The sequence below is a fragment of the Corythoichthys intestinalis genome, chromosome 2 (assembly GCF_030265065.1).
Source record: "Corythoichthys intestinalis isolate RoL2023-P3 chromosome 2, ASM3026506v1, whole genome shotgun sequence".
Classification (NCBI taxonomy): domain Eukaryota; kingdom Metazoa; phylum Chordata; class Actinopteri; order Syngnathiformes; family Syngnathidae; genus Corythoichthys; species Corythoichthys intestinalis.
The window spans coordinates 40,150,240-40,177,697 of record NC_080396.1 but is presented as its reverse complement, the minus strand read 5'-3'; the positions used below and the strand labels follow the sequence as shown (position 1 = coordinate 40,177,697).

At 40.8% G+C, this 27,458-nt stretch overlaps 1 protein-coding gene across 3 annotated transcripts; it reads right to left on the bottom strand.

Moving 5' to 3' along the window:
• Window positions 1–188: 188 nt before the first annotated feature.
• Window positions 189–27,107, bottom strand: ube4b (ubiquitination factor E4B, UFD2 homolog (S. cerevisiae)). Of its 3 annotated transcripts, XM_057829783.1 has the most exons (29): window positions 26,793–27,107; window positions 25,745–25,964; window positions 25,516–25,651; window positions 25,352–25,439; window positions 21,828–21,972; window positions 21,260–21,485; window positions 20,627–21,070; window positions 18,181–18,285; window positions 16,920–17,061; window positions 16,690–16,790; window positions 15,864–15,978; window positions 15,637–15,720; window positions 14,212–14,268; window positions 13,840–13,956; window positions 13,586–13,684; window positions 13,399–13,512; window positions 12,827–13,025; window positions 10,170–10,308; window positions 9,988–10,087; window positions 9,657–9,784; window positions 9,466–9,564; window positions 7,407–7,642; window positions 7,108–7,234; window positions 6,868–7,012; window positions 6,502–6,636; window positions 6,198–6,389; window positions 4,004–4,178; window positions 2,014–2,160; window positions 189–1,774 (listed from the first exon to the last, which is right to left on the bottom strand). In XM_057829783.1, exons 1-29 carry the CDS (start codon window positions 26,814–26,816, stop codon window positions 1,710–1,712), a joined length of 4,104 nt encoding a protein of 1,367 aa, XP_057685766.1. In that variant the 5' UTR covers window positions 26,817–27,107; the 3' UTR covers window positions 189–1,709. The 3 variants fall into 3 exon arrangements, with proteins under 3 accessions (XP_057685766.1, XP_057685767.1, XP_057685768.1); XM_057829784.1 differs by lacking the exon at window positions 18,181–18,285; XM_057829785.1 differs by lacking the exons at window positions 18,181–18,285; window positions 20,627–21,070.
• Window positions 27,108–27,458: the final 351 nt, after the last annotated feature.

The window sequence follows — 27,458 nt, the reverse complement described above, 5'->3', positions numbered from 1 at the left end:
TTGGTCAAAAGAAAACCACCTTCGACCTGCCTTGTACTTGACAGACATTAATAAATGGACGCATGCTAGTATGAAAAAAATAATTGTGGACCTTCAAGATTTCTTTTGAGGACGATACTATTAACACCACATTTTGTCATAAAACCTCAGTTACTTTTTGTTGCCACAACCGAGGATGTAAAACAATGACAAGTTTTGAAATGGTGTGCATTATCATTTATTTTCAAATCCTAGCTTCCAAAACAGATAAGAGTTCTTTTCCTGTACAGTTAAGGTCAGCAAGGTCACAAATCGACAGAGACCCTCTCTAGACGTGATGTTAATGTGTTTCAAAGTTGTTGGAGCTCATGCTACATTCCGTCATGTTTAGAACAAGTTGCTTGTTTGAAGAGTTTTGTTCTGGAGGGGTTGAAGGAGTCTGGAATAGCAGCCATGCGCCCAAAATAAGCCAATTCAGTCTTTCAAAGTCAGCAGGGGAAATATGACTAAAATGGATTTCAACACAAAAAATAAAAACAAGTATATTTTGGTACATCGATGCTTAAAACAGCTGACTGCACTCAAAAGAACCAAGACATCTTAGATTAAGCTACATCCTTATTTCTGCCAACAAGCACAGGTGGTACATCTGTTAAACTGCAGACACTACGCAGTACATTATACCGACTCAAGTTAGTCATTTCCACAGTCTTGCTGATAACAATTTCCCAGCCCACCACTCTAAAAGCGTCACAAGTGTTTATTAACGCCCACATACACAATGTTACAAAATACACGAGACCCAAGAAGGAAAATATTCATTTAAGCCACTGTATGCAGCTCTCTGGTAAACCTGCGTGTGATAGAGACTTATGTGCAGCCTTAGAAGTAGAAACATCCTAATTGTTAAATATATGTACAGTGGTACCTCTACATACGAAGTTAATTCGTTCCAGCACTTTTTTTGTAAGTAGAAGTAGGCGTATGTTGAGCAGGATTTTCCCATAAGAATACATTAGAATTCCATTTATTCACTCCACAGCCCGAAAACCTACACTAAAACCTTAATAAATGCTGCTGGTACTTTTGCAAATAGCAATTACGCAGAGCAAAACAAATAAATTATGAATACAAATCAGAATAAGAGTAATAATAATAATACCTGTAATAATGTAACAAATCTGGTTCTAATGTGGCAGATGTGTTTTGTGTGGTGTTACCTGAACGTGTGGCTGACTTAACAGAATGAGTAAGGGACTTTTTACATTCACTTTGTTCAGCTGTGGCGGACAGTAGGCATGTTGTGTTGCACAAGCTCTGAAAAAAGTGATTAAAAACGTGACGAAGCTGGCAATTTTTGGGCGATGTTACCACAATAAGTAGTGCGGCGCTGTCATAAATCGTCGTATTTCGAGCATGCCATCAGATGTAGAAACAAATGGCGAGTCAAATTATACGTTGGATGTCGAAAAGATCGTGTGTCAAAGCAATTGTATGTCGAGGTACCACTGTATATATTTCGATACATACAGTGTACATATAATCCCAAAGCAAACAAACTAAAAACTTTATTATGATGCATTTTATGTATCATTCCATTGGCCTGGGGCAAAATAGGGCAAAAATAAAACCTTGTTTTATTGTTGGTAGCAGTGACACTGAATTCAGGCGATTTGGGCCAGATGCTTTCAATATGGAGAGCAGGGCGAGGCGTTGTTGACATCAAGTCTTTAGAAAGGTTTTCCTCCCTGTTTCTCTCTCATCCAAGCATGGATTCTCTCCTTCAGTTCAGGAACTGCGGAAATATACAAAGGTGCACATTCTGATCAAACTAAAGCGATACAAGGTTTTGTTCAGTAACCAATATTGTAACTAGGCAGTTAATTACTCAATGTCAATGATTTAAGATGCCATTAATATGTATCAGCAGCTGCTCAAAACTCAGGAAACTCGTAAGCAGAGTCAATTGTACATTAAGTTCCCACTATATAGTCTGTGTGCTGTTAAAGAAAACGTATATATAAATTTAGTTACTTGATTCCAGCATGCTCTCAGTGAGAGGCTGCCGGTTGAAAGGATCAGTGGGCGAGTTAAGCAGGTGGCGAAGGATGATGGATCGGTCCATGATGTTCCCCGAGGGCAGCATCACAGGGTCCGTCATTAGCGTGTCCATCAAAGGATCTATAGGAACAATAACAGTGAGGTTTTAGGACCAGACAACAACAAAAAAGTGAGGTGTTGAATTTAAAAAAAAAAAAAAAAAAAAAAAGGTTTTGCACACACACAAGACACCAGCAAATAAAAGAGGGACAAAATAATTCTGAAGCACCTATCAACCTATTGTTCCACCCTTGATCTGTAACAAGTGTTACTTACAAGCTTCTAAAATAATACAGCGTGGGAGATTTTCACAGCACAGAAACCTGAGCCGGCTATGTATGCCTCCTGTGGAACACAGTCCTGTTCACCATGAGTCTTATCGGGAAATCAAAGGAGGTATGTAGGCCACATTCTTATTTTAGATTAGAATAAGTCTGTGGTTATAGGATAGCCCCTGTCCAAATTGTCCAAATGACCTTTATGGCGTGGCAAATCCCCTGCAAATACCTGCTATCCAACTGTTACAGTCATGTACAGTCAAGGAATTAAGTTCATTACAAGTCCATGGTATATCTTGGATAGTGAACACAACTCACAATTTGAAAACACTAAGATTTATCCTATTGTATGAGTACTCTGGCTTCCCACATTCCATATTCATGCATTTTAGGTTCAAACAATAATTTCATGAACTCATTTGCTGCCACTGACGACAGTAGATGTCCAATCCATTTGAACAGCTAGGGCTAGTTCAGATGGATCTGACGTCTAATTCAAATGCACAGTAAAAGGATGAAAAGAGCCACGTGACTGGACATTAGAGGCGTGCAAAGTTTCCGATTCTTAGATTATTCGCGATTTGGCCGTGGAAGATTCGAGAACGATTCACAAATATCCAAATTCCGATTATTGAATTATACCAGGTAAAGCGGAAGTAAAACACAGTCAGCGCGGTCTTTGGGACGCAATGAGGAACGGACCGAGAGTAAATATCATGTTCAACTCATGCCGCTAGATAAAAAAAGACAATCATACCTGACTGCGGCTGACAGCCGCTACAAACAACGCCCAGTTGCTACAAACACACTGCTACAGTAGATATGATATATATGTAGAACTAGATGCAAAATGACAGACGACGTCGGTGTTAGAACATGTATTATTGAACAGAGATGCGAAATGACAGACTTTCCGGGGTAAGTAAACAGCCGCCATCTTAAAGCAGTAGACCTCTCTAGAAGGCTCTGTTGTAGCGAACCTAATTAACTTTTTATCTAAAATACTCCTAAATCGGCAGAATCTTGTCTTGAATCTATCTTTAAATGATGAAATAGTTTTAAAACTTTGACAAAAGTAGACAGAAGGGAAATTATGGAATAACGGGAGCAATTTTAACAACTGTAACAGTTAATTCAAAACATTAAATTCATTGAATGTAGTTTAAAGAATGGGGACTGTTTTTTTTTTTTTTTTTTTTTAACTGTTATTTTTGTATATTAGTTTACTGTTATATGTTAACTTGATACTGAAATAGCAGTTTGGTTTAGCCTGAGAGGATTTTTGAACAATTTTGGAACTAATGTACAAAACATTTAAAAAAACAAAAACAAAAAAAAGTAGGGTGGTGCATCAATAATCATTTTATAATCGAATCGGAGCCTCTGGATCGTAATCGAATCGTTAGGTGCCCAAAGATTCCCAGCTCTACTGGACATCTCTTTGTCAATTGCGCTAAAAGAGTAGAGATCACTAATGTGACTCTGTATGACGCGGATGGAGACACAGCTCTAATGAGACCTATCCAATATAAAAAAAAGGTCAAGTGCGTATGGCTCAGTTTCCATAAAAACGTAGCATGGGGCAAGTAAAACCAAATCAGGCAAATTTAGGATCAAAAGCATACACGAGCAGCTCATACACATACCTTTGAACTCATCAGGTGCGTCACTGTAGTCCATTTCTGACTGGGAATTCTTTGCCACTATTTCCTCAACCTTCTCAGATAGCAGCTTGAATTTTTCAATGGCGATTGAGGACTTGATACCAGCCTTCCTCATTTTTGAGATAACCTCCTCAAAGAGCTCTCGGCTGTATGACCGCTATGCACACATGCACCAAAACAAAAGAAGAGTTTTTTTTAAAATTCCATTTTGTGATTGAAATTATGCCATTGCCACCAAGTAAATCAAAATGACACTGACTAAAAGCAACACAAGAGCTTGGGTTTAAGGGGTGTACAAGTCATACTTTACAGTCCTCATGCAGATACAGTGGAGCAAATAAGTATTTAGTCAACCACCAATTGTGCAAGTTCTCCAACATGAAAAGATTAGAGAGGCCTGTAATTGTTAACATGGGTAAACCTCAACCATGAGAGACAGACTGTGAAAAAAAAAAAAAAAAGAAAATTACATTGTTTGATTTTAAAAGAATTTATTTCCAAATTAGAGTGGAAAATAAGTATTTGGTCACCTACAAACAAGCAAGATTTCTGGCTGTCAAAGAGGTCTAACTTCTTCTAACGAGGCTCCACTTGTTACCTGTTTTAACTCATTATCGGTATAAAAGACACCTGTCCACAACCTCAGTCAGTCACACTCCAAACTCCACTATGGCCAAGACCAAAGAGCGGTCGAAGGACACCAGAGACAAAATTGCAGACCTGCACCAGGCTGGGAAGACTGAATCTGCAATAGGTAAAACGCTTGGTGCAAAGAAATCAACTGTGGGAGCAATTATTAGAAAATGGAAGACATACAAGACCACTGATAATCTCCTCGATCTGGGGCTCCATGCAAGATCTCACCCCGTGGCGTCAAAATGATGACAAGAACTGTGAGCAAAAATCCCAGAACCACACTAAGGGACCTAGTGAATGACCTACAGAGAGCTGGGACCACAGTAACAAAGGCTACTATCAGTAACACAATGCGCCGCCAGGGACTCAAATCCTGCACTGCCAGACGTGTCCCCCTGCTGAAGAAAGTACACGTCCAGGCCCGTCTGCGGTTCGCTAGAGAGCATTTGGATGATCCAGAAGAGGACTGGGAGAATGTGTTATGGTCAGATGAAACCAAAATAGAACTTTTTGGTGGAAACACAGGTTCTCGTGTTTGGAGGAGAAAGAATACTGAATTGTGACTGATCTGTGTAAAGGAAAGAATGAATGGGGCCATGTATCGAGAGATTTTGAGCGAAAATCTCCTTCCATCAGTAAGGGCATTGAAGATGAGACGTGGGTAGGTCTTAAAGCATGACAATGATCCCAAACACACAGCCAGGGCAACAAAGGAGTGGCTTCGTGAGAAGCATTTCAAGGTCCTGGAGTGGCCTAGCCAGTCTCCAGATCTCAACCCCATAGAAAATCTTTGGAGGGAGTTGAAAGTCCGTGTTGCCCAACGACAGCCCCAAAACATCACTTCTCTACAGGAGATCTGCATGGAGGAATGGGCCAAAATACCAGCAACAGTGTGTGAAAAGCTTGTGAAGAGTTCCAGAAAATGTTTGGCCTCCGTTATTGCCAACAAAGGGTACATAACAAAGTATTGAGATGAAATTTTGGTACTTACCAAATACTTATTTTCCACCATGATTTGCAAATAAATTCTTTGAAAATCAAACAATGTGATTTTCTGTTTTATTTCCACATTGTCTCTCATGGTTGAGGTTTACCCATTTTGAAAATTACAGGCCTCTCTAATATTTTCAAGTGGGAGAACTTGCACAATTAGTGGTTGACTAAATACTTATTTGCCCCACTGCATGTGGTGTTTTGGGTTGTAATTATGATATGTGGATAAACAAGCATAGCTTGTGCTTGCTTAAATTCATGAGATGGGGATTCGGAAGTAGTGACTTGGCCTTTCAAAGTTTGAATTCCATTCAATGTTTTATGTTTGCTACACAGCGCAGTCTCAAACTGAAGGCCTGCAACTTTATTTTTCGGACTATAACCACGATGGGGCCCGCGGTGAAAGCAAGAAATCGCAATTCAATCCCATGTCTTAGACTCTTCCACAATCTTTAGTAGTCCGACTACCATGACTAATTCCCATTCACTATTTTGGCACCTAAAAATGTGCAATACAATTAACTGAAAACACTTTTGCGCCTCCAACCTGGTCATCTGCTATTGCTTTAGCAAAGCGGGCGCAGTCCAGCTGCAGGTATATGTCAGTGAGCTGGTCTAAGAGCTTCTTGGGTTCAAAGCCATACTTCTCAGGATTCTCCACCTTCAGGTCTCGGCACTTGGGCCCACAGAGCTGCTGGAGGTTAAAGTTCAACATGGCTGCTAAACGAGGGCCCAGCTCCTGCAAGAACATGACAGTAATTGTGTTAAAGAACAGCTTTCAGCATGTCCATTTATTGGGATTAGGGTGCATTTGTGAAATTATACAGTATAGTGGTGTGACGGATACTCACAGGCCTGAGGAAAGGTTTTTGGACCTGTTTGGTGAGGATGTGAAACATTTCAACCGTCTCTGTGGCCAGGGCAAGATAGGACCGTGACACTCGCTCATCCTGAGTGAGCTGGGATTGACGGCTCTGCTGCTGATCCTGAATGACATCAAGCAAACAACTAGACATTATTGTAAGGCTCATTTTTAGAGTGAACTGCTGATCAAAGACTGAGCACATATAGTGGTAATCAAAAATGTGTGAGTTCAAGGTGAGCATTCATAAAACAGGAAAAAGTGTACTCAGAAAGTTTAACACACAAAAGCCATGCAAAGACATGCAAATGCATCACCTGGCAAAGGTCAATACTGTATGACGCAAAGTACAAACCCTGGGCAGCTGATCCCACTGCTCCTTATTCTTCATTTCTTCTTGAATCTCATGAATGCGCTTTAGAGACTCAAGACTCTCGTCTAACAGGAAGGTGGTGTCGTTGATCAACATGTTGATGTAACGAACAAACTGTTTTCCGGCACTAAAGGGTTGTGAAATGAAATACACATAAATTGAATGCAATCATATATTTGTCATTGTATCAATAAACAAAGCTTTTCAGGCAATTAAACTCACTTAAACTCCTCCATGAAAGTGCCATGGTGGGCAATATTTTGCCAAAGACTCTTAAAGATGGTGCTGATATGGTACCTTATTGTGAACTTATCATAAAACTCACTGGTGGCGCCCGTATGCTCAACATCTAGCCAGAGAAGAGCATTAAAGAGTAGTCAGCAGCAAATAATGTACATATTGTATATAGATAAACAGCACATATGAATATTTTCTTACAACATTCAAAATAGAAAAGGCCGTTACAAAAATAATTGACTGGATTTGGCTTTTAAAACATCTTATAAGTCAGAGGCAGTCACCAGTATAGAACTTCATGAGGGCGGGCACCAGCTGTTTAATGGACAACGGGTGGTTCTCCATCATTTCAGAGAAGCGCTGAGTGCGAGGCTGCACGGCAGGATTTGTGACAAACAGAACTTCTACCAACTTGGCAATAAGGTACGGATTCCTGATGTAGTTCTGACTGCAGATGAACACCACCAAAAAGGTGACTATGTCTTGTACACAAGGTTCATATAAAACCTGGGGAGAATACCTGCAAGAGGTACAAGGGGAAAATATTTGTTCTTTGGGAGCAGAAGACTGACACTAGTTAGTCTTAAATACAACCCCAATTCCAATGAAGTTGTGTTAAACAAATACAGAATACAATGATTTCCACATCATGTTCAATCTATATATAGTTGAATACATTGCAAATAGATATTTGAAGATTAAACTAATAAACTTTGTTTTTAGCAAATAATCAACTTCGAATTTTATGGCTGCAAAACTTTCCAAAACACCGGCGACAGGGTTATGTTTACCACAGTGTTACATCACTTTTTCTTTTAAGATTCAGGAAATGAGGACAATAATTGTTGAAGCTTTGTAGGTGGAAGTATTTCCCATTCTTGCTTGAAACACAGCTTCAGCTGTTCAACAGTCCGGGTCTGTTATATTTTACACTTCGTAACGCGCCACAGATTTTCAATAGGAAATAGGCCAGTCTAGCGCTCTTTTACTACATACGAAGCCACACTCTGGCAATTTGTATTAGCTGAAATAAGAAGGGGCATCCATGAAAAAGAAGTTGCTTTCATGGCAGAATATGTTTCTCCCAAAATTGTTAAGTACCTTTCAGCATTAAAGTGTCCTATGCAGATATGTAAGTTACCCATGCCACTGGCACAAACACAGCTTCATGCTATAAGAGATGCTGGCTATAATCTTGGCGCCCATCAGAGTCAAGATAGTTCTTTTCCTCTTCCACAATTCCCGAAAAAATTTGAAATGTGGACTCATCAAACCAAACACTTTTTGACTTTGCAGCTGTCTACCGTAGATGAGCTCAGGCCCAGGAAGCCAGTGGTGTTTCTGGGTGTTGTTGATTGATGGCTTTTGCTTTGCATACTATAGTTTTAAGTTCCACTTAGACTTGTAATGCTGAACTGTATTTACGATATTGGCTTTACGTATTTTGCTGAACCCATGTGGTGATGTCATTTACACATTGATGTACGTTTTTGATGCAGTGCTGCATGAGTGATCAAATCCCAAGGGAATTCAATGTTGGTTTTCGGCAGTGCCGTTAACATGTGATGAAATTCCTTGCAATTGTACACTGAGGAACATTGCCTTTAAACTGTTCAACTATTTTCTCACGCATTTGCTCACAAAGAGGAGAACCTCACCTTACCTGTGAGTGCCTGAGCAATTCAGGAAAGCTCCTCTTATACCCAAAAGGGCACCCACCTGCTGCCAATTAGCCTGTTCACCTCTTGGATCTTCCAGAAAGCCATTTGATGCGCATTCCTCAACATTCTCAGCTTTTTTTATAATGTGCTGCAGCCATAAAATTCTAATTTAATACCGAAAACAAATTTATCACTTTGAAAATTAAGTATCTTGTCTTTAAAATGCAGGGTTTTTAAGGTTCCAAGGTCAAGCTGCGTACTGTATTTGCAACTAGTCTGTCGCACAGGTGTGACTGTGTTCATTGATTTTCATTGATGTTGTAACTAAACCCGTAAAGAGCACTTCAATTTATGGCATTTTTGCATGAAAATGAGAATAAAAATCGTGACATAGAACTTCTCAATGCAGGCGTGAATTATTTTTCATTTGATCAATGTACAAATACTTATGCACACACAAGCAAGTTGAGAACGCTGGTAGTGTATTAAATTAAACATAGGTTGAACATAATTTGCAAATCATTGTATTCCATTTTTATTTACGTTTAACACAACGTTCCAATTCCACTGTGATTGTATGTTGCCAACTATGGCCTGTATAAATCGGGTCACTTTTACGTCAAGGCCCCACTGTACCTATAGTTGCCTCATAGATTTTTTTGTGAAAGAACTGTGAACTTACTGCACGATGAAAAGCAAAAATTCCGCCACATCTTCAATATAGAACTCCGGGAGTGCAGCAAAGCTTTTAGGAATCTCAGGATTCAATGGCAGTGTGATGCTACAAAGAAAGAACAAATAAACTCGCATAGTCAACTTAACTTAAATTTTAGCTTGTGTGAGAGCATGATCACTTACAGCCAAGTGACTTACTTTGGGTAGGCAGGGTCCACCATACGGAGTATGAGCTGAATTACTGTGCTGTAGAACTGCAGACATCTGCGGAGCAGGTTCTCATCTAGAAGACCCACGTCAGCGCAAGCTTTGGCTCGTACCAGTTTCTGAGAGGGTACAAATGAAATAATGATCCCCGTCGTGTTAATATACAAGGTTATACAGCACGACATGTTTCAACATTTAGGGCGCAACAGGTCTCATTTGCTATTTTAGTTTATAGTTAGTTTATGGTCAGTGTCCCAACTAGAACAACCATAGAATGGTCAAAGACCACAGGGACACCAATTCTGCATGTCAAAGTGCAAACCTTCAGCTGGGTTTTGCAGCGCTTGAGCATTTCCCTGTGGCGACTGGCCAGGGGAGAATCCTTCCATTGGGCTTCACTGTTTTTCAGTTCTTCTACAGTCCTAATAAGGCACAATGTATAGAATAATGTGAAACGACACCACCAACACGACAGCTAACGTTATCCCACATGCATTGGTATACCTGTTGAGTTCACGGATCGCCCGCAACCTTCGGATGTAGCGCCTGCATCCAGGCAGGATAGACAGATGGTGCGTATGCAGGGTCAAGAAGAAACACTCTGTAGGGAACTTGGGCTCAGAGAATTTGGTCGAGTCTTCATCTTTAGGAATAGAAAGCAACCAACCACACCTTTAATTATACATTGAAGTGGACTGTTTGCTGCTCACTGTCGGGCCTTGCGAAAGCAAACTCATTTCAAATGACTGAGTGCAGACACACTCGTTTGCCATTACCATTTCTGATTGGCCACCAAAGCCAGGTAATGTAAGGCTCGACGTTGATTGGCAAATAGGTTTATCGCTCAATACACTTAAAGCAACACTAGGGAACTTTCAGTTTTGGTCAATTTTAGCGGCGCAGGTGGACAATAGTGGTAGTGTTTAGCCTTAAAGTGCATGTGACACGAAAAAGCATGTTTATTTCATAATACACGCGGTATTTTATGCTCCTGAATGATATGGACCGCTTGGATGTGTGTGGAAGCGATCGCTATATTTATTTAGTTTTTTGAATCCTGCGCCATGAAAATGAGTGATTTCCGGCTTTGGTCTTGCATAGAGAAGGAGGGCGCTGTGACGTGTAGGGGTGAAGGCGTTCTCTTCACTAAACAGCCGTGCAGTTGTATATGAGGACTAAGGATTCAGCTGATTTTGCGGATTAATACGTTTATTTTTCGCATCACGCCAGCCAAACGGCTGCAGAAAAATCTTACTTTATGAGGGAGAGGTGTGTGCGCCTTTTTGGAGTTTCAAAAGGTTCCCATTCACCGTGGATATTGGCCAAGCCCTACTACTGTCGGACCATTGGACTTACGAGGAAGTGAGTAAACATCTTGTTTTGTATTATGTCAAATATTAATACAGTGATTACAAAGTAAACACTACAAACTTTCTTTAAATAAAGGACTATTTACGTTTGATCATTGATAGGCATGTAATAAGCTCTCCTCGTGCACATTAGCTGCACAACAACTGCAGCCGCCCTCCTCCGGGGAACGAACTGTAAATTGCTCTCCGCCGTGCGGTTTGCCGATCCGCGAGGACAATCGACAACCCAGTCGTCATGTCAAATAATCCGGGCTAGTTATGTGTGATTTTCCGTTTCGAAGACTTTGAAACATCACTCTGTTTGGGTTAGCCATGTCGGCTAGCTGTCACGCCTTTTGGTTTGTTTACATTCTCCGAAGCCGGGGAAGCGAAATGACATATGTCCGATTTAGGTGTCATAAAATATCGTTCGGGAGGTGCGACAGTAAAGGTGAAGTCAACAGTTTTGACCATTATGGAGTAATTTTGCCATGTCGTCCTGAATAAGTGCATTTTTATTATTTCATATTCCATTTAGCTCAAGACTGTTATTTGTCATGACCATGCCATTTATTTAGCAATTGGGGAAAATACTTGGATAAAAAGAATATCCTGTAAAAATATTGAAGAGACAGAAACAATGACATTTTGCATCTCTCTTCGTCGCGTTTTCCTTGTTGTGAATAGTTCCCCCCTCGACGGGCTGACTGATCCTTCTCAAGCCATTTATTTAGCTATTGGGGAAAAATACTTGGATAAAAAGAATATCCTGTAAAAATATTGGAGTAGAGAGACTGAAACAATGACATTTTGCGGCTCTCTTCGTCGCGTTTTCCTCGTTCTGAATAATTCCCCCTCAATGGGCTGCATACTATATCAGATGAAACCATTCTCCCGCTGACATCATCCACCTGTTGGGGACGCTAGAGCCCTATAATGGTAGGCGTAGCTAGACGGCGGATTAAAAGACTAATTTCTCGTCATCTGTGCTTTGCTAAATTGTTGTATATAGTCGAGTCGTCTCAAAATATGATTCTAATTCACATAATAATGCTATTTAAGACTTTTTTTCTCCTGTCGTATGCTCTTTAAAGAAGACTATTTCCCATGAGGACCATTGCACAGTATCGTAAAACCCTGATGTCCTAGTCGCCTGCAGTTGGATTGAACGACATTTCGGTTTCCAGCGGCTGTGTGAATGAAAATAAGAAGTGTTTGATTTTGACGAGTTTGGGGGGGGGGGGGGGGGGTCACTCTAGCGAGTGAAAGCCAGGTCAATGTTTATTCTTGAGTGTCCTTTTATCCTGGTAGCCACCCTTTTTCTATTATTGTCTCATCGGACAACACTTTCCGTCTCTTTTGTTGCTCTGCCATCTTTGCAGAATTCGTGTCAAAGCGTTCGCATTGACTTCCACCTTTATAATGAATGAAGAAAGAGTAAGTGATGTATGCCGCAAAGCAGTCAGCACATTTGGATTTTTTCTGTGTGGCAGGATTCCTGCCACCCTCCTCAAAGTTAATTAGTGAGGTGAAGGTGAAACAGACCCCCGCAGGCCATAACAGAGGTGCCATTCAACTAGTTGTCAGTTGACATATAATCACAAATGTTATAAAAATATTCTATAAAGGTTGAAAAGTTCCTTAAGAAAACGCAGCTCTTAAATCATCACAGCAGTAAAAACCTGTTGTTGATGCAATGTATGGTAATCGTTCAGCTCTATCAGATAGTATGGAATACTCAATGTCAAAGAAATGTTCACAATAATATCATAAGCAACCCTAACTGTAAATTTAATCTAACCACCAACTCACGTAGCTCAGACAGCCAGCTCTTGAGCTCCTCCATTGTGGCCTTTAGCCGCGTCTCCTCCGGGCTGACGGCGAGGCGACATCGGGGGTGAAAAATGTAGAAGGGATCTACTGTTTCCAACTTGATTTTCATACTGAGTTGCTGCAGCACTGACAGGAAGTTGAGCATGAATCCATCTGTCGACACCAGCTTGTCATCAGTCTAGGAGAGAGGAGTGTGAACAAATTCATGTTCGATTGAATAGTCCGTTAGAGGTCCTCACTTACCACTATGTTTACTATTGTGTTTATGGAGGTCCAAATATTTTAACCTAAATATGGATAGAGTCATGCGGTGTTGGTTTACACCACGTACGTTTAAAACCACAGTATCAATATATTTCATTTGATTAGCTTCAATGTTTAAAACTCAAACTAAATCAATCATTTAATTTTATCTTCAAGAATACAGAAAATATGACACAGACTTTGTATTGGATGTCATAGATTTGCAATTAATCAATCATGTTTCTGCCCAGTGTAACAATAATAATCGGGGAAAAATGTGGGGAAAATAACCAATAACAATGACACACCTGCATCTGAGCTTTCTTCACATTGTAGTTAACTAAAGCTGCCATGTAATTTAGGGCTGAATCTCGAGTCTCTCCATTTAGCAGGATGTTGTGAAGAATTTTAAATAGGTCACCCTGAAAATAATTATAACGGAGACATCAAAACAAGCAATCTTAGGGATAGCAGCTAATTGATGCAGAAACTCACCCTTGCCGATTCCAGGTAGTGCTGCAATGACTGACTAACAACTCTCGTGTTCTCCGTGGTGATCGCCGGACCAGAGAAATACTTGTCTCCTACTTTGGTCTAGAGAAAATGTAAAGCATCGAGACATTAACTTTGAATTTTTTGCACTTGTTCTATTGTCGTACGGCAATAGAGCATTTTACACGAATGCATTGCAGGCATAAGTACGGACCATGGTCAAGGAATGGAAATGAATGGTTGAATGTGGTACTCACATCATCTTCAGAAAATACAGAAAGGCTGAAGAAAGCACCAAGGTAGGACAGCCTTTGGATCTCTCTGCCGCATCCTGAGCTCAAGGGTTTGGGACACCACAGTTGAAGAGACGTAACCTGTGGACAGAAGTCATTATCTTTTTTTCAAAATAGCGCAAATAAAACAGAAGAGTGGCTTTTTAACAACCATCTTTAAATAAAATTTCTGACAAAAAGTAAGGGGAAGGAAAAATACATAAGTGCTTTTGGTGTGACCATACAACTCATGACTCAAGGAAATATTTTATGGGAAGCCATTAACTTTACCAATACATTAATAGAACAGTCTGAGCAACAAGGACATGATCATGCATCATCTAGTTGTACACTTACCAAACTGCAAACAGGGTGAGACTTTCCAAATTTGATTTCACAAAGCTCAGCCAATGCCTGCAACCAGAGGAGAAACATGATGGAAACAATTGCACGTTACAGGTTTAATTTCCTAACAAGTTCAGACTGTTTTGACATGACATGAAACAATAAAAATGAATTCCAGGTGAAATAGAAATGGCCATTAGTGGTCAGCGGCAAATATTGGTCAGTCACATAGGGGTGTGTTTTTTGCAAATTACTGAGCAAGAGCAAGTGTTGAAAATGGCTTGTTGTCTTTGACTATGCAACGGTAAAAATTCAACAAACACTACCTCCTTTTGTTTTCATGCAAACTGATGGTTTTGAAGACATGGTGATTATGACCTACACCAATGATATACTATATTCAGGGGTGCACATCATTTTTTTGCCCAGGTTCTCAGAGGAGGACCTGGAGATGTGACTTGGTCCTCATTGAGCTTGAGAGCCGACCCGCCTAATGCGATAAATTTATGACGAGCTTTACTTAGAGCCAATTAACTTTAATTAATTATATTAACAATTAATGCCTGGTTAACATCAACTGGCACAACAAAATTGCCATTACTTTGAAGTGAAATGTAAAGAAATAAACATAAACGCACCAATTCAAAATAAAGGGCATTATGCGGCTCCCACATTAACTCCAAGCCTTTTTAAAAGTGGGATGTCCTCCTCATAAGACCTCATTGAACGTGCATGTTTAGCTTTGTAAAATGCGAGCAAAAACACGTTTGTCAGTGCATGGCGCCGTTTTCATTACCTTTATTCCGCCCCTTGTCCATAGGGCGAGTACGGTGCTCTCTGACATTGATAGTTTGCTTAATTGCCACATGCTCTCTGTTTTTTTGTGCTTTTCAAAGTTTGGATGGCTGAAATTCTTTGACCCTACATAAAATGCGCTGCTCTTATCGGCGACATTGGGATTCTCACGGCACATTTTGTACCGCATTTCCGTGCGAGCATCATTTACTTCTAGCCACGGTACCTGCTGCAGCCACTTTTCAGCAAAAGTCCTTTTTTAGGTAGCTCCGGTGACGTCTCTGTCGCCTGTCTGTCTTTTGACGGGGGTGGGGGAACACGGAAGTAATTACTCAGTGTGGCCTGCCTCTTCGACATTTTGAGAAGTTATTTTCTCGTGTCCGCCGCAAATACAGTGGTCAGCCATCAGTACGCAAAAGCGTATGGAACCCGTTGAAGGCCAGCGCGTTTGTCTACGTCCAATACGCATGCGCGCATGCGGACCACTTATGTGCACCCCTGACTATATTGATATGCATACAGTACAGTATGTACAATCACAACATCAAGCTTTGGTTTCACCATCGAGACTTCTTGCCTACAGTATGTTAATCATGCTAATTCAGATTTTGTACAAATAGACTGGAAGCATCAGCTTCTTACCATCAAGGGGAATTTAAAATTGTCGCTATCAAAGGAACATTCTTTCACAGCAAGAGCCAGCCCATGGAGGATAGGAATGAAGATCTAAGAATGATGGGAGAAAACTTTTCATAAATGTTAAATATAATCATGCTTCATGGGGAAAATTAACCAGTTCAAGTGGGTATTCATGTAAAAGTGAACTTTCTGCTGCATACAAATATAAATGATATAAAAATGTGTTGCACCTGTCTGAATACTACTTCTTCCTGGTGGGTAATGCGGACAAGTTCTTGGATAAAGCCATATGGGAGGTTCCGACACAGCATGTAAGGTACCAGCAGAGAATGCTGGAGAGGGCTCCTGTGTGTGCCGCACACAAACAGACATAGCATTGTTGCACAAATAAATGTTTATCGTGTGTCCACTCTGAAGAAAGGCAACAGAGACATCACTATAGAAATTGTGAAAGGAAAGGGAAAAGGGGGACAAAGTGTCCTCTTAATTAGACACAGATGAAAGGAATATTACAGTTTTGCATTTGAGCCACAGTCTCGCAGTTAGTTTTGCAGGACTGCTGAAGGATTAACAATATAATGAATCAGTTCCTTTTTAAGCAGATAAACCACATTGAGATTAAAACTCCTTTTAAAGAGTAATCTGGCCAGCAAAAAGCTAACAGCAAAAAGTTACAGCACATTCAAACACGCAAACAACAAATTCAGATTAGACGCAGTTGCACCATTCAAAAAAAGATGCTTTTGTAATCTTTTACAGTAGTTTGAATGTCTTCTTAGGTGAATTGTCCGGACAAATTTAGGTCTTTTTCTAGCTTGAGTCAGTTCAATGGACTCGTAGAGCAGACTGCCCCTTTCCTCAATTTGGTGAACACCCTGGAAGCAACCAGCTGCAAGGCTATTTCTGCTTGATGCAGAAAATATGCTTAAGTAAGGGGGGTACCAACCCAAAAGAGTGATACCAATCATGCCAATATGTGCGTGTTATAAGACTGGCACTTCCTATAGAACTTAAATATTATGCCGTGGAAACACACACAAATCCATGCAATCTTACCGAGGCTGGGTCAGAGAGCCTTGCAGCACCAGGGCAACGTGAGAGATGCACTGAGAGCGAATGTTGCTAAGAAGCTGGCTGACATTTGGTTGGTTACACATCTGAGGGAAAGAGAGGAAAAGTAAAATTTAAATAATGGAAATGGATGTCTTAAATTCACGTTAACGGCGCTGACTGAGAAAAAGGGAAGAAATTAAGAGTTTAACAGGCTATTTGTCAATTCCAAATACCTTGGGAGCTTTCCTCTCCTCCATACCAACACTTTCAAAGCGCTCAATGAGGTAGTTCAGCATCTCAGTCTCTTTGCATGGCTCAATGGTGAAGCGGTCACTCGCCAAATCACAAGACACCGACCCCCCACATGCACCATGACTAAACAAACAAAAAAAGTGGAAAGAAAGACATTAATATATCTACATCCATACTGCTGTAGGTGTGCTGTTAGCCTCAAATAAGCATCAGCTCTGTAACACAGGGCCTGAAAGAAACACACTTGAGGCATTAGTGGCTGCATCACAGCATGTGACTTTTGAAATGAAAACACACTTACAGATAAAAAACTATTATTCACTTTGTATGGGGATTTCCAATGCTTATGCATAAGCCATTAGTGGTCAGCTGCTTCAAAGCACAACCTGTGTATGTCAGCTACTTAAAAGCACAAGATAAACCCACAGAAGGTAAAAATATTTAGCTTTTGTTATCCAAGAGAAAAGGGCACCGCTCTGTGATACAACAAACATGGCAAAACACACAACATGTTAAAACATTTAATGTCCAGGACATGCCATTTGGACCAGTTGTCCTAAATAATGAATTCTTGATTTGAGGCACAAGCAAATGTTACAGTTCAATTTCACTTATCAGCGACCATAAAGAGCTGTGAATCAACACGCTTACATGCACAAAAACTTGTGACGATATTGGTCTTAAGCCACAGCATTATGATGCAAAAATGAACATAATTTAAACATTCATATATGATAATATATCCAATAAATAAAAATACAATTAGGGCAGCTCATTTGGGAGTAATAAGAAAAAAAAATTGCAGAATTAATCCATTAACATTCATCTCTACTACAACTGCAGTCTGCAGATGAGCTCTAGTTTAAATCCGCTGTCTTTGGGTGGAACGAACTCTCAACCAAGCATGGGAAAAACATTCAAATTCCACAGACTAATGCCAAGATTCTAACCCTGAACCTCAGAACTGCGAAACGTGTCCCGCCTTGCTGATTTGCACAAGTAAGACATTAAAGCAAAAACTTCTCAGAAATATTGTGACGTACTAAGAAAAAAAAAAAAAAAAAAAAAAAAGCAAACAATACATAACAGGTAAAATCCTGCAATTCAAAAAGAACTCCCTCTTCAATACTCTTCCACACTGTGTTTATGCTTCGTTAGAGGAAGGCCCACTGGTGCCATGCAGGAGGCCTTTGCTCAGCAAGCTGGCACACAAAAACACACACACACCGTGCAGTGGTGTACCTGGACCCAAACTGAACCTGCGCAAAATCCTCCACTTCCTCGTCAGACTCCTCATCGCTGCTGTCCTGAGATACGTCAGAAAGGGCAAACAGGAGGGACACGGGACTAACATGACAAGGGAAAGAACAGGAGTGAGGTTGCGAGTGGAAGAAAAAGGGAATAAAGAGCAAGCAATGAGAAGGGGATGATGAAAGTGAAAGTGAATAGCACTTTAAGAATGCTACAGGGACATATGATAGAGACAAGACTGTCGCAAACTTAAAGGTCATATGTTGGCTTGAGGGCAAACTATTTATAATTATTGCACTTTTGGCTGTAGCCTTTCACACATTGTCAGAACATTCATTGCTCAAGCAGGTATATCCGAGCTGGAAGGGGACAAGTTACTTTTTATGTATATGAGAAATCTAAACCAATGCTGACCCTGGAAAGCATGTTTGGCAAATCTCAAGGGGTATTTGCAAGGACACCCCAACCCATAGAAAAGCTGACTTCGGTGCAAATATGAATTGGGTCTTTTGTCTATAAAATTGTTCTAAGTACAGTAAGATTTCTGGCAAAATTTGTCGTGTTTTTGCCAAAAACCAAAATACTCAAGCGCCTAACAATATAAGAGTGATTTGGATGTAATGTAAGAGGATTTTTTTTTATCATATATTTATTTAGCTTCCTGCTATTCGCTACCAAGACGCTGTAAACACTCCAGTCTTTCATCGTCTCCCACCATAGTCCAGGGAAGCCAAGCGCTAAATGGCTTTAATATTTCCTGTTGTCAATTTAAGTGACTTTCCTTTGTCCCACCATCACAGTGTAACTTTTCATTTCTGATCATTTTTGTCTATTGAAGGATTTTTTTCACTGCATTTCATCTCTTCTGTTCTGTGCTTTGTGAGCAAATGCTCATTGGACTAAAATCTTGTATGCGATTAACACTGCGATCTGCTGTAGTAAATGAGCAATTACACTTCTAAGAAAAAAAAAATTGCGTAATGCCGTCCTTAAAGCGGAAGTTCAGGATTTTTGACATTAGGCTTAATCTTCGAGTTAGCAGGGATTTAGTTAGTTGGTCGAGTTGATTTCAACAAATTCCGTTTCATTTGCAGGTTATTTATTAGTTTCAGGGCTCTGGAGTGGCTAGAGTCAATAGCACCATTATAGCATGCCAATAAAAAACATTTGCACACATGAAAATCATCAGTAACCCATGCAATCAATAGTGCTGGCTATGTTTTCAGGATTAAGGTATATAAAATTTACCATTGCATGTCAATTACTGCAGTATGAATAGCAACATTTGTAATCCAGAAGCTCTGCAGATGAGCAGGGTAGAGTGATATCACATCGGCTTTTTTTCACCGCTGATTTTTTAATGTCGTAGCCAGCAGCAAGTGACCAGTTTATATTTTTCCTCGTTCTCCACAAGGAATTTGTGGAAACTTTCCTTTGCCCGTTTCTTCTGTATGTTTCCACAGCATCTAAATGCACATTTCGCCAAGTTGCCAGCCGTCAGTTCACCCAGCAGACAGATGCTGCATTCGTGGAAGGTGGGAAATCAGCGTTTCCAGCCTCTGATCTGGAAAAATATCATTAGCACGCCTCCACTATTTGATCGCTTATGAGAAGTCAGGTTTGCTGGAGGTCAAAATAAAAAATAACTTGTGGCGATCAGCCATCTTTGCAGTTTACATTCACTTGGAGTGCTTTAAGGTAGCAACAGGTACCCTACGAGCGGGATAAGTTCGACTTCCCACCTTCCTAGAATGCAGCGTGAGAACGAGTGACCGAAGCACTACTCTTTATTGGGGTCGTATTCCGCGTCAAAAAAATATATATATAGTCCTGCAGAATGAAATGAATTACGGCAGTTTGGTGTGACATTGTTTTGGCCGCATGGGTGTTTTGAAACAATGATCTGTGTTTTGAATTTATTTAACTATGTTGGATCTGTTCATAAATCTGTATCGTTTTTTTATTGGCATGCTATAACGGTGCCATTGACTCGCGCTAGCTTAGCCACTCCGGAGCCCTGAAACTAAGAAATAATTTGCAAACGAAACGGAATTTGTTGAAATCAACTCCACCAGCAAACAAAATCCCTGCTAACTTGAAGATTAAGCCTAATGTCAAAAATCCTAAACTTCCGCTTTAAGACTGTAAATCTTTTAAGATTGCATTTAAACTGTCCAGCTCACTGTCATCAAGACAAGAATAATTCAACCACACAAAAATCTAAATGTCAAACAAAGAATTAATATTTCCAACCGTAGTTAACTATTGCCTTATATCCATTCCATGTCAAGTCAAGAGAAGTAGCTGTCAAATTAAACCTTTAAAAAGTTTATCTATGGTCCAGTCTGACGTTTTTTGAGTTAGAAAATGTAAACATTTTAGTTGGCTAGCTTGTGTGTGCACCACACACAATCATGCAAATAGAATAGTGAGATACCTAGAAGGTGGGATCCTGGAAGCAAAGACGGCCTGTCGAGCATTTGTTCTGGGAGAAGGAGGAACCATAGGGAGTGAACTCAAGGAGAGGGTGCTAGGTGTTGGCACAGGAACTGGGGTATTGGGAGGCACAGCGGGGCCTGCTGGGCTAGGGGACGATGAAAAAAAGCTAAAGGCTCTTTGTCCTGGGCTGGATGGGGACAGAGCTCCCCAGGGAGATGAAACAGAGTAAGGCCGATAACGCTGAGAAATGGGCATAGGGGCAGAAGGTGGGTTGAGGGACGGTCTTTGGGGAACAGCTGTCGGAGGTGGGCTGGGTGGAACAATAAACTGTGGAGGGGATGGTGCAGAAGAAACAGAGGAAGAAGTGGGGGTGGCGATATTTGGAGAGGTCCACTTGGCTGCATCCAGACTCATTGGGTAAGGGCTACCACACCCATACAGGCTGTGGACAATATTGATCACATGATGACTGCGAAATGATTTGGAAAAAAAAAAAAAAAAAAAAAAAAAAACAACAACACTAAACTAGGAATGCTTGATCAATTCCAAGTTGATCACAAAGACTGAAGAAGGACACTTGATATGATGGTGGTTTTGAACAGTACAAGAAATATTGAATGTTGTCACTTGCCTTGACAGAGAGCTGGCTCCAAAGGACCCTGCACCAGGGCCCATTGGGCTGCCACCTTGGCTGGAGGGCTGTACCAATGTCAGGTGACGGTCTGGAGATTTGGCTGCAGCAAATGGCTGCGAGGTGGCAGTCAAGCTGGCGAAGGGGTTTTGGACAGGCGACTGGGTAGACATCATGAGGACCTCCATCAGGATCTGGCTGATCAGGTCTTTGGAATCAGAGTATACTGTAGAAGAGAGAATAAGGGTATAAGAATTTCAGACCATTTCACAATAGCTTGTTAGAACACAAAGACAACAGGCCTCAAGATGTGACATATTTATGTCACACTGCTGTTGCCATAAAGTGCACTTCCTGTGGGTGTGGTATTACATATAAAAGGAATCTCTGTGATGTGTCGGTGACACATATGCTGAGAAGCACACTGAATAAAGAAGTGTTATCCCAAAAGGTCAAACATTCAGTACAAAAAAACCCGCAAACACACTGTCTGATTCATGACACGTGTACACTTGTGCATACAGCACATACTGTTAGTAAAATAAGGCCCAATATCCCACTGACATACCATCTTTAAGGTTACGTTGGAATTCAGCAGCCAGCGACGGAAGGAAGATGACATCTCTATGCTGCTCTTTCCATGAAACACGGAGGATCTTACAAATAAGCTGCAAAGCCTGGTCTTCCGAGACATCCGAGTTTGCAGAGGTTTCCTATGGGTGCAGATACGATTCAATTTGACAGACTATTTAGGAACTGACAATGGACATTTATAGTTATAGAAATAGCAGTCTAGCGAAAACAACACCAAGCGGAAAATTTAAAATCAATGTGCAAAGAAAGGGACACCTAAAATTGGTCAGAGGAGCAAGAGCTATCAAGAAATTCAGCAACTTTCAGTTGTAAATAAAGTAGAGAAACGGGACAAGCCAGTTTGAGTTGAATCTGAAGGTCATTCCAGGACCAAGGGCCAAAGTAAAACAGGCTTCCCTTACTGGTCTCAGACCGCAAAGTAAAATGCCACAGGCACTAGAGCTGAACTTTGTAGAACTTAACCATTATGAACTTGGACTAAATGCAACACTGTAGCTTTACCATATAATCCCATATAGGGCATGCTTATGTTAGCGAAGAGCATCAGAAGATATTTACCTACATTTTTAGGCGGTTACGGATAGAAAGTCAAAGCCTTTAAAAGAAAAATATTAGGGATGTACCGAAAGCAAAATTTTGGGCCGAAACCGAATATTGGAAACAATGGGCTGAAAACAGAAAGGCCAAATAATGCACATGTATAGTATACAACCGGAAGTGTTGGCAGCTACATGTTTTTGCATATCATCTTTGAAGCCTTGACACGCTGTAAATAAGTCACCCATGTGCCACTGGTTGGTGTCATTTGAAAGTGTGGAAGTTGAAGTCCACACAACGAAAAACTACATCTCTCAGGAGCCATTTTGAGATCACAAAGGAAGGACATAATGTGAACAATTTTAATAAATTGCCATGTGAGGCGCCACCTAAGGAGAGGCTGGCGAGGTACCGAGCGACGGCCGGTTGTATTGAGCGAGCAAATTTGAAACGTGCGGAATGAATCGAAAACTAAATTTAGCCCAAGCGAATGCATTATTTCATCAACTCGAGGTAGAGTATGGGCCAGATATGTTGTTGTTTTCTTTGGATGAGTCAGCGAGTGAGAAGTGACAGCAGTACGCAAACGGCGGAAGAGTGGGCTGTGTGACGTATCTCTGTGTCCGTTCAAGGTGGAACTGACTGGCATGCCTGAAAAACTGAACCGAACTAGTTTATTGTGAATATTTTTGAAGACTTTTTCAATGTTATATTAGATTTTTTTTTCACTATCAATCTTTTCAATTTGTAGATTGATGTGTGTGTTCGAGAAGCTTGATTGTATTTACAGTATATAATTTTAATAAGGTGATGTATGCAATACCTAAGCTCTGAAAGATATCCTCCAAACCCTTTTTGTGTTAAATATATACACTCACCGGCCACTTTATTAGGTACACCATTCTAGTAACGGGTTGGACCCCCTTTTGCCTTCAGAACTGCCTCAATTCTTCGTGGCATAGATTCAAAAAGGTGCTGGAAGCATTCCTCAGAGAGTTTGGTCCATATTGACATGATGGCATCAAACAGTTGGTGCAGATTTGTCGGCTGCACATCCATGATGCGAATCTCCTGTTGCACCACATCACAAAGATACTCTATTGGATAGAGATCTGGTGACTGTGGAGGCCATTTGAGTACAGTGAACTCATTGTCATGTTCAAGAAACCAGTCTGAGATGATTCCAGCTTTATGACATGGCGCATTATCCTGCTAAAAGTAGCCATCAGAAGTTGGGTACATTGTGGTCATAAAGGGATGGACATGGTCAGCAACAATACTCAGGTAGGCTGTGGTGTTCCAACGATGCTCAATTGGTACCAAGGAGCCCAAAGACTGCCAAGAAAATATTACCCACACCATTACACCACCACCACCAGCCTGAACCGTTGATACAAGGCAGGATGGATCCATGCTTTCATGTTGTTGACGCCAAATTCTGACCCTGCCATCCGAATGTCGCAGCAGATATCGAGACTCATCAGACCAGGCAACGTTTTTCCAATCTTCTATTGTCCAATTTCGATGAGCTTGTGCAAATTGTAGCCTCAGTTTCCTGTTCTTAGCTGAAAGGAGTGGCACCCGGCGTGGTCTTCTGCTGCTGTAGCCCATCTGCCTCAAAGTTCGACGTACTGTGCGTTCAGAGATGCTCTTCTGCCTACCTTGGTTGTAAGGGGTGGTTATTTGAGTCACTGTTGCCTTTCTATCAGCTCGAACCAGTCTGGCCATTCTGCTCTAACCTCTGGCATCAACAAGGTATTCCCGCCCACAAAACTGCCGCTCACTGGATATTTTTCCTTTTTCGGACGATTCGCTGTAAACCCTTGAGATGGTTGTGCGTGAAAATCCCAGTAGATCAGCAGTTTTTGAAATACTCAGACCAGCCCTTCTGGCACCAACAACCATGCCACGTTCAAAGTCACTCAAATCACCTTTCTTCCCCATACTGATGCTTGGTTTGAACTGCAGGAGATTGTCTTAAACCATGTCTACATGCCTAAATGCACTGAGTTGCCGCCATGTGATTGGCTGATTAGAAATTAAGTGTTGAGCAGTTTCACAGGTGTACCTAATAAAGTTGCCGGTGAGTGTATATATACACATTATATACATTCACTATTTTACACTGTTGATCTACTGTATATAAGCTAATTTGACCATAGGCTGTAGAAAGAACAAAAACGCAGATGACCATACCTGCTGTTTCTGTTGAATTAGCAAATATAAAACTACTCAGTCTCATTTTTTTCTGTTAAATTTTTATCCTAACAAGTTGAATAAATATCATCAAGCTTCAAAACGTTTCGTTGAGCATGTCTGGTTGTCGATGGGAAATCAATTTTACAAATTTTGACAAAAAATGTTGGGATTTTTTTTTTTTTTTTTTTTTTTTGTCTTTTAGGGTCCAATATGTTCATTATAATTGGTCAGTGGAGAAAACAACAGTTTGGACATGAAGGTTATGGTGTCCTGAAAAAAAGGGACCCAACCAGGCCATTGTGGACAATTTTTCCTTTAAATATAAAGGCAACATGAAAGGCATGCAAATTCGGACAAAATAGGCCAAGGTGTTATAAGGGTTAACTCCAAATTACTCACGCACTGCCTCAAATGCACTGTATTCATTGTGAGATGGGACATCAATGGACATCAATGGAAAGCAACTTCAGAAAGAGCATGTAGCAGCAATGAAGCAAATGTATTTTCCTTTATTTAGTAAGTTATAAATTTCTTTGATACCTCAAAAATACTTCCAAACCACAAACATGCTGGTGAGACAGCGTCAACCAGCGTGTTGCTTATCGCCGTGTTTTGATTACATCATCACAAGGGGACTAGGGTATAGGGTTCTTCACCCTATTCGGATGTTAACTTTCGGTCCACAAAACCGAAAACTGAAAGTGCAATTTTAGCTATTTTCGGCCGATAGTTTTCGGTCACATCTTTAAAAAATATATTTACTTTGTCGGTCAAGTTCCTCTTCTCCCTGCGGTCGCTGTCTTCCACCTCCATGTTCTCAATCCCAGAGTCCACATCCACTTGGGACAGGCTGGAATAAAACACAGGCATATTTTTAATGAAACTATTGAGAGCGAAATCAGCATAGTTTTTAATGCAAATATTACCTCTTTTCGCAAGTTACGGTGTCAATGTCCATGCTCTGTGAACGGGACAAACTCTGTGACTGAGTCTCAAGACTGTTGGAAGGAGAGCTGGAAAGGGAGCTCACACCTTCACTACTTTGACTGCCATAGACCACACCTTGAAAAAGGCAAAACATGTGAGCACAATGAAGACACGTTGACCAAATATTTCAAACAAGAGGTCACAAACCAAAAATCCATTTATTTTTACCTGTTGTGCCAATGGGTGACGTGGCAGGGGTACTGCTGTGAGCAATAAGCCCTGAAGATTGAGAGGCAGCTGGTGGCAGGGGGTGAGGAGATGCACCTGAGGGTCCAGGAAGAGGTCCCGGTGGAGTTTCTCTCTGTGGGGATGTCAGGGGGGTGCTGAGAGGGGTGTTGGGCTGCGAGGTCTGTCCCCCTGCTAGCCGTGCCAATCGCCTTCTTCGAATCTTGGATGACAATAGAAAGGCACACATTGCTCTCTCACAACAGTTAACATTTGATGCACATAACCCAAATACAATATTAGAGCGAATCTAATATATGTAGAAACATTTTGCATCACAAAAAACAAATGTGTCACAATGAATGATCACTGTTTATGTCTAATTAGAAATCTAAGTCGATGCAACAGCAAAATCAAGTGGCATCACATAAAATTCACACTATATTATTTAACCAGATGTGTTGTTTTCAAAGGATAAAAATGAGCGACCAGTAGTGTTGTTTGTACTCCGAGCCGTCTCGGGTTCTGTTAGCAAAACAAGGTTAGCAATTTCAGCTAACTTGAAAAAGGGGACGAAAAAAATTGAAATATAAAATTTGGATTAGCACGCATGGTAAACACGAGACATTTGGCAATGTCCACAGGAATTGGATTTTAATTTTCTCCAATCGGGGCAAAAAAAAAACAAAAAACAAAAACCCAAGCTTTAAGCATTGGTGTAGCTACCTTGATTTTCGACCGTGCAGTGATCAGGCACGCAGTGACAGACGCAGTTTGTCCAGATTTAATGTGAACTTTCGCGCTAATAAACGCGCCATGTTGGTCACGATGAGTGGCACGCACTCTTATTTGATACTGTCGAGCTGAATGTTGGGTTGTGTCGCGGGTGCCTTTCTCCAATTGCCCCGTGCCACCTCTTAGCTACGAGTAACACGAAGACTGCTGCTAAACCTATGAGGAATTTAAGCCATGTATAATTGTATTATTTGGAAACAACAAGTGGATGAAGTTGCGCCATACATGGGTGGATGATTGATATGTTTTCCCTTACCTCATCTGCGCTCAATTCCTCCATCACAGCTGAAGGTTTGAAGCAGCTATCTCAATTTCAACTACTGCACTAGAAGCCAGCCAGAGCCTGCTAGCTAGCCACAATCTGAACTAGATATGCATAGTTCATCCAACTCGTTCAAATAATATGTGTCAGTCAAAACGAGGAGACGACCGGCCGACGACTGGCGGCATACAGCGAGTCCGACAAGTCTCACGATAGCTTGGCTTTGCCGTCCAGTCAAGAGTGAAAGAAAAGAAAAGTAGCTAGCTATTACACGTCAAAATACAACGGCGGCCATTTTGGTTCCACTGGCGGTCACGTGACTTAATGCGTCACAGTGGGCGGGGCAACTGAGACCGCGTTGGGTGTACATTTACGGTACTGTAATATCCGATGGCAAAAACAATATAATACAATACATTAGTAATGTATTTGCTGTGATATTCAACAATGGATTCGCAGAAACAATAAAATAAAAATTAATTCACATGTTTTAATTGCATGATCGATCATTTGTTACATTTTCATGAATGACACAATTATTTGTTTGAAAAAAAAACAAAAAACATATATATTATAATATATATAAGTGTCTTGAAGTTCCGCTCTGACACCCCCAATTTGGCCAAATTTCAAAATTGTCCGATATGCATGTGTGATACA